At 38.2% G+C, this 8,312-nt stretch overlaps 1 protein-coding gene across 1 annotated transcript; it reads left to right on the top strand.

Moving 5' to 3' along the window:
• The first annotated feature begins 324 nt into the window (after window positions 1-324).
• LOC100495880 lies at window positions 325-7,187 on the top strand. The gene is made up of 5 exons (XM_018097601.2): window positions 325-404; window positions 2,186-2,570; window positions 4,938-5,061; window positions 6,075-6,148; window positions 6,591-7,187. Exons 2-5 carry the CDS (start codon window positions 2,252-2,254, stop codon window positions 6,983-6,985), a joined length of 912 nt encoding a protein of 303 aa, XP_017953090.1. The 5' UTR covers window positions 325-404; window positions 2,186-2,251; the 3' UTR covers window positions 6,986-7,187.
• The last annotated feature ends 1,125 nt before the right edge of the window (window positions 7,188-8,312 follow it).

Here is an 8,312-nt window from a genome sequence, read left to right as displayed (position 1 = left end):
ATAAAAAATCCAGTAAACTTCTCGCTGACGGAGAAGGGTAAGGGTATCTCCTCCTCTCCTACCAGTCTTTATCTGTTCTATCACTTGTACTGAAAAGAACTTTTCATCACTATTATTGCACTCTGCAAAGTGTCTAGTGACATTGCTCTTAAATGCATATTTAGTATTACAAATCTGACTAATATGTTCTCTTACTCTGTCTTTACAAGCCTTCTTGACACTCTTAAGGTGGCCATTCACGTGAAGATCCGCTTGCTTGGGTGGGCGATATCGGGGAAAATGTAGGCTTATTCGAGGCCAAATTATATTGGCGGCAAAAAGTCCTGTGAGTGCGGATCCTCTTCTTGCTGCATCTGTTAATCTACTTTCACCTGCACCCAGGCTCCTGTACTTCCCCAGCAGATGTGAGTGCTGGCATCTTTATGGAGATATATATATATAATATACAGTATGATTATTTCCCTATGGGAACAAACTGTAAATGATATCCTTATAAATGGTGCTTAGCGATGTTATTAGTTATAATCGCAGCTTAGTGATGTCATTTCTGTCACATGACTCACTAAAACTTATATATTATAATAAATAAAGTACCCCCTGTTGTAAAATATGAGGATATTAGAAGTCACCAAGGAGTTCCATGAAGCACTTCTGCTTTTATAATATCCCTATATGTTACAATAGGGGGCACTTTGTTCACTATATATTATAAGGAACTCCTCTGTGACTTATAATATCCCTATATGTTACAATAGGGGGCACTTTATTCACTATATATTATAAGGAACTCCTCTGTGACTTATAATATCCCTATATGTTACAATAGGGGGCACTTTATTCACTATATATTATAAGGAACTCCTCTGTGACTTATAATATCCCTATATGTTACAATAGGGGGCACGTTATTCACTATATATTATAAGGAACTCCTCTGTGACTTATAATATCCCTATATGTTACAATAGGGGGCACTTTATTCACTATATATTATAAGGAACTCCTCTGTGACTTATAATATCCCTATATGTTACAATAGGGGCACTTTATTCACTATATATTATAAGGAACTCCTCGGGGACTTATAAAATCCCTATATGTTACAATAGGGGGCACTTTACTCACTATATATTATAAGGAACTCCTCGGGGACTTATAATATCCCTATATGTTACAATAGGGGGCACTTTATTCACTATATATTATAAGGAACTCCTTGGGGGCTTATAATATCCCTATATGTTACAATAGGGGGCACTTTATTCACTATATATTATAAGGAACTCCTCTGTGACTTATAATATCCCTATATGTTACAATAGGGGGTACTTTATTCTCTATATAATATAAGGAACTCCTCTGTGACTTATAATATCCCTATATGTTACAATAGGGGGCACTTTATTCACTATATATTATAAGGAACTCCTCGGGGACTTATAAAATCCCTATATGTTACAATAGGGGGTACTTTACTCACTATATATTATAAGGAACTCCTCGGGGACTTATAATATCCCTATATGTTACAATAGGGGGTACTTTATTCACTATATATTATAAGGAACCCCTTGGGAGCTTATAATATCCCTATATGTTACAATAGGGGGCACTTTATTCACTATATATTATAAGGAACCCCTCGGGGACTTATAATATCCCTATATGTTACAATAGGGGGCACTTTATTCACTATATATTATAAGGAACCCCTCGGGGACTTATAATATCCCTATATGTTACAATAGGGGGCACTTTATTCACTATATATTATAAGGAACTCCTCGGGGACTTATAATATCCCTATATGTTACAATAGGGGGCACTTTATTCACTATATATTATAAGGAACTCCTCTGTGACTTATAATATCCCTATATGTTACAATAGGGGGCACTTTATTCACTATATATTATAAGGAACTCCATGACCTGTATAAAATGATATGGTCATGGAACTCCTTGGTGACTTAGAATATCCTTATGTTTTATAAAATGGGGTACTTTATTCACTATATATATAATGTTATCCTTTATTTAGATACACAGTACATATATATAATCACACATATCCAAGTCATGGCACCAAGTTATTTTACTTGAATTTTCCTGCTCTGTAAGTTTGGGCTGTGTGGGGGATTCATGTGTTTGTGTTACTTTTACTTTCACATTCCCTATATATAAAGGCACCGTCTCTCTCAGCTCTGCGTCTATTCACCTCGGGGCACTGAGTCCGGTTACTGGGAAGGAAAATGGATGAAATCACTCGACTGACGGATTTGATAAAAAACTTCAGCTTTGCTGACTGTGCCGCAGGGAATCTGGGCTACGACCGGGTCCTCCTCCAGCTCTTTGGGTTTTTGGGACACGGCAAATCCTCCTTCATCAACACCTGCAAGTACGTCTTGGAAGATGGCGAGTACTGGAACTATACAGACTCCAAAAAATCAGAAGGAGGGGACACTAAAACCAGAGTAACGTATCCGCTGACCGACACCCTGACGCTGGTGGACAACCGCGGCTGCTCAGTGATGAATGATTATGAGACGGCAGAAATATTTGCTCAGCTTGGTAAGTCCATGGCTGAATCTATACATTATACACAGGCAATAGGCACAGTCATTTTGGACAAAGCAGAACTTCTACTGCCAGACAGTTTTTGAGCATTTTGCACTGTTTCATTTTAGCGGCTTTTCCTCAGGGGGACTTTTAGTTTACCCAGGAAAACTAAATATTGTTTTTTTTCAGGACAACCTAAGCTTTCAAAATATTGTGGAATTTTTGTGTAATTCCAATTCTGTAACAAGATATGGGCTTCTAAATGTCTAAAAAATGAAAAAAAAAAATATTTTCCATAATATAAACACATACACCAGAAACGAAAATTATTTTTTGCATGAATATACAACTGATTTGGAAAGTCCCATGTCTCCTGAACGTGCCAATACCAAATATATATAGTTTTATGGAGATTTGTCACTTGTATAGGTCACAAACTCCCAGCAGTACCCTACCAAATTCCCAAAGCACTGCCCCAGAAAGCTGCATACTTTAGATTTCAAGGCCAAAAATTCCACTAACAGAAGGTTTATCCCAGAAAATTGTACATTTTTAGAAAGAACTGTTTCTGGGGAATAGAACTGTCTGTCTACTCCAAACTATCAAGTCGCAAGTTATTGGCTTTTATCAAAATTTGTGAAATTTTTTAAAAATTGCTTCAAAGTTTCCAGTCTATAGTATCATCTCCTACAAGTCATACAGTAACCAAATAAAACACCCTAAATTTGAATGCCAGGGGTCCAATGAACAGTTTGATGCCCAATATGTACAGGTTTACCTAAGTATGTGGCATGTAGGGGCCCCAATGGGAACATACCCCCATATGATTAATCATTTCTGTCATATCAGGTTCTGCAAAATCAACACATTTACATCATTATATGTGGGATAATGCTAGTAAAAAGTACGCTCACCCCAGAAAGCCATATATTTTTGGAAAGTACACATCCCCCCAAATCTAAAATGGGTACCCATGTCTTTCTACTCCAAAGTACCGCACAGCCTCTCTAAGTTTGCCAATTTTTATGACATTTCCAAAAAGCACCTCAAAACTTCCACTATGCAGCATATTATTTTCTACAGGTCATTAGGTACCAAGATAAAACACCCTACATATGAACCCCAGAGGTCTACTGAGCAGTTTGATGCCCACTGTACATAGGTTTATCAAAGCACATGGCACTTAGACCCCAAAATATACCTTGTGCACACTAATTTCATGGCTTACCTTTACCTAATTCATAAACCCATGGCAGTTTTATGTGGAATAGAAATTGCAGAAATGTAGGGTAACCCCATAAAGCCATATATTTTTGGAAAGTACACATTCTGACAAATCCAACATGTGTAAAGAGTCCTTTCTACACCAAAGTACCAATCTGCAAAGCTTTCCTAAAGCTAGTGGTTTTTATGGCATTTCAGAAAATTTGCTGCATTTATCTCACACAGTTTCTTGCGTACAAAGGCAGATCACCCCAAATAGGAACACCAGAGGCCTACTGAACAGATTGATGCCCAATATGTATAGATTTAACAAACTATGTGGGGTACAGGGGCACCCAAATAAAAATAGTGCATATGAATTTTCACATATGACGGTCCGGCTAGTGAAATTTTTGCACCCGGTATATGTATGTGCCATAAGACCCCCTAACAGTAAGGAGACCCTAGAAAACTATATATTTTCTGAAAGTACACATTCTGACAAAACAAAAATGGGTAAATACATCTTTCTACTGCAAACTACAAAGCTATGCTAAACAGAACGGTTTTTATGACATTTCTGAAAATTGTCACAAAGCTTGCATTTCACCTCATTATGTACCCCCACATTTTGTAACTTATCAACATAAAACACTCTAAATATGAATGCCAGGGGTCTACTGAACAGTTTGATGCCCAATATGTATAGGTTTACCAAACTATGTGGGGCACAGAGGAAACTGAATTGAAATTGAGACAAAATGTCCATGTGCAAAGACAAGTAAAAAAGAACAATGTGAAATGCAATAAAATTGCTAAAATAAAAAAAACTAAAATCAATGTTTTTTTTTTCCTAGTGATATCTGCAGTCAGAATCACAGTTTTAGTATTTTGGCTTGGGCAAATTAGTTTTACAGACAAAGTCAAGCGAACAACAACTATGCCTAATTGAAAATGCAATAAAATGGCTAAAAATGCACTAAATCACAGAAAATTAAAAAAAAAAAAGACCTATAAGAATCTAAGCTGAGATTGTATATCATTGATATTATGGTCTTGGTTATCTTTATAATAAAATATATTAATGCTTATTAAATAACATATGTTGGGTAATATGCTGAATATGATAAAGCTCAAAACTAAATAACTATTTTCTTTGATGTGTTTTGTTTCCAGCCAACTTGTTGCCCCTGGATGAGGGAGTGGAGTGGAGCAAAGGATTTGGACTCGGAGAAAGAATTATAGAGGCTGAGGCAGATGTAAAATCATCTGACTTTATCTACCCCATCTTTGTGTTCAGGTAATCAGCCTTTATATTATAAGGATTACGGTACCATTCTGTTCTGGGCCCTCTAGGCGAACTCATGTTAGAGAAGAACTAAACACCTTAATAAATGTAAATTATTAATTGCTATTTTGAGCAGTTTCTATGCTGTAAGTATTGTTGCAGGGGGTTAAATCCCCAACACCGCGGCTCCTCCTTACAGAACTCTCAGCCTTTACATCTAAACAAGTGAGGGGGAAAACCCAGAGCAGGGAAACATCTGGAGACACCGCCCTCCTCAGTGACTTAACCCGTTAGCAACCAGCTGACTACATCGAACCCTGGAAACAATCCTCCAGCCAAGATGCCAATTCCCACAGTGCTTTGCATGTTCTGCCATTAAAGGGACACTAAACCCTGCTGCCCAGCGCGGCTCAACGAAACGTTACTCAGCTGTTGCTGAACTACAAATCCCAGAATAATGTAACATATAATGAAGGGTGAGGCATGCTGGGAGCTGTAGTCCAGCAACATCAGGGTTGTATTCTTAAAGCAATATTGCACAATAAAACTTTCCCAGCTCTCTAGGGCCCGCATTGGCAGCATTGAAATGCAAAAGAATCCTCCAATGAGAATCCCAGCTGATCTGTATAAATCTGGCTCCCTGTTCTCTGTTCCTGCAATTGGAGTTGGGAGCATTAAGCACAGTTTCCCAGCACTGAACAAGTCTGTCCCTTTATCCCCATGTCTGATTCCTGTGCCATATAATGAAGGGAGAAATTACATAATTATCTCTATATGTAAGATAATATCAAAATGGCTGATATAGTGCTGGGAATCAGCATTCTTATTGGTCAGTTCTTTTGCATTTATAATGAAGTTTTTTGATCCTAAGCTCTCTCACTGTAAATCTGCAAAAAATAATCTTTCTTGCCGCTATTGGTTGTTAAAATAATAAATACAGTATTATCCAAGCAAATGGGGGAGGAGTAACATCACTTGACTTTTTCCTCACTAATTTCCCTTGCACGGTCCCTTGATGTCTCCAGTGTAAAGCAAGGACTGCCCAGCCAGGAGATGTCAATGATAAAAGAGCTGCTTGAAACGGCCAGAGACCTGACAGGTACAGTATAGTGTGGGATACATTTCTCATCTGCTGCAAAGAGTAGAACCTGCTGTAAAAGGGAACTAAACACTTCTGAGCACTTTTATTTAATGTTTTGCCCTAGTTTTCAAAACATTACCAAATACTATACTATTCATATAATAAGTTTGATACAGTGCCTTCTGCTTTTTGGCTTAGCTAAATGACCAGCTATCAGAACTGCTATCTTAAACTAACAGATGGAGCTTCTAAGGCTGCTTACTCAGGTATGGTAATGGCTTGCACTTATCTATTGGCAATAAAATGCCAAAATGTCTTTCATTGTCCTTTAAACCTGACTTGACCTACTGTACAGACATAGGAGCCAAAGAGTAATCAGCACCGTACTTAGCACCTATGTTAGTAAATAAACCCTATGTGCCCTAGGTTCTGCTACATAACAATCATTTGCTCTTTGCAGAAATGTTTCCTACTGTGGTTCTAACCCATAAGACCAGTGGGAATCTGAGAGAAATGAAGGATAAGTTTGAAAACATGGGGGCGGAGCGAGTCTTTGCCCTTGAAAATTTCACCCCAGAAGATAACATCAAAACCAGAGGGAGGCATGAGGAGGTGCTGAAGATTTTCTGTGAAATTATCAAAGATATAGAGTTTCGCTTTCAGAAGGGGGTGGGGGATCCAGAGAAAAAGAGACAAGGAAGGAAGAAAAAGTTGCTCAAGTTCATTCATGAGAGGGAAATAAAGAAGAAAGATGAGGAACTGGAAAGGCAGCGAATGCGAGAAAAGACGCTGCATGAAGAAAAGGCAGAACTTCAAAGAAACAAGAACAATGGAGGGGAATGTACTGTATCATAAACCTGATGGAGTGTTGCTTTCCAGGCCCCCCTGAATGAGCTACAAAGGCAGAAAATTTGTGCCTGAAAACTTTGTGTAACGCTTAATAAAGTTGAAGAAATAATTTGCTGATATTCTTACAGGTTACTGTAGTATTTAGGGTGGCGTAACCTACTGCATTTTCATCATTGATTCTTAGTTTGAATAAAAAACAGAAAATCCAGAAGACTCTCATGTGTGTTTTCTGTTAAGAGTTGCAAATGAGCCGCAGAATGGAGTTTGTGTAGCAATGGTATAACTGGCTGGTTGTGGTATCTCCATATCTCACATACATGGGGGTGAGGGGTCCCACAAAGTGGGGCTAGAAGTAGGCTAAAATGATTTCACTTGTTTAATTGGGAATACTGGGTATCACAGCCAAATGAAGACAGTCATGTTCTTACTCTGAGGTCTTCAGGAAATTTTCATGGTGGACCAAATGGTTTACCCAATACATTTTTATTTTTGCTTTCCCATCAATAGCATAGAGAGCTTATTTTCTCCAAATATGTTACAATGTACCAATGGCACCCCCAGGGCAGGGGAAGCTCTAAGCTGTACATTACATAGTTACATAGGGTTGAAAAAAGTCCAGAGTCCATCAAGTTCAACCCACCCAAGTAAACCCAGCACCCACAACCCACAAATGGAAGCTCCGTTCCTCTAATATAAAGGGGGGACCTCTGGTGCATTGATTGTTTTTATGGAAAAAAGAACATCCCCCATCTGCCTATAATCCCCTTATGTAGTATAAAATATACTCAAATAAGATAGACAAAAAGTTTTTCCTTATGGAATGCCATAGTGCAACGGGTTCAGTCATTGTGTGGTTAACTTCAGAGATTCTTGGACATCCATTATGACAACTTTCCATATTTCATATCATATTTAATCACTTGGAGTAAATACCAGCGAGATCTCTGATTTTAAAAAAGAGCACAAGAAAACTTATTACCTTTATTCCTAGCATTTAATTAGCTAATATAAAGAAGATGGAGGAGGTGTTGGTAAGTGAATATCCCCCACCCCCGAGAGGACCCTCAATAATATAAAGAAGATGGAGGAGGTGTTGGTAAGTGAATATCCCCCACCCCAGAGAGGACCCTCAATAATATAAAGAAGATGGAGGAAGTGTTGGTAAGTAGATAGCCCCCCTGAAAGGCCTTGCCATAACCTAAAGAAGATGGAGGAGGAGTTGGTAAGAGGATAGCCCCCTTGAAAGGACCCTAAATAACATAAAGAATATGGAGGAAGTGTTGGTAAGTGAATATCCCCCACCCCAGAGAGAACCCTCAATAATATAAAGAAG

This window comes from Xenopus tropicalis, chromosome 9, assembly GCF_000004195.4.
Source record: "Xenopus tropicalis strain Nigerian chromosome 9, UCB_Xtro_10.0, whole genome shotgun sequence".
Classification (NCBI taxonomy): domain Eukaryota; kingdom Metazoa; phylum Chordata; class Amphibia; order Anura; family Pipidae; genus Xenopus; species Xenopus tropicalis.
The sequence above is the reverse complement of the archived record's forward strand: the minus strand, read 5'-3'. Positions and strand labels throughout refer to the sequence as shown.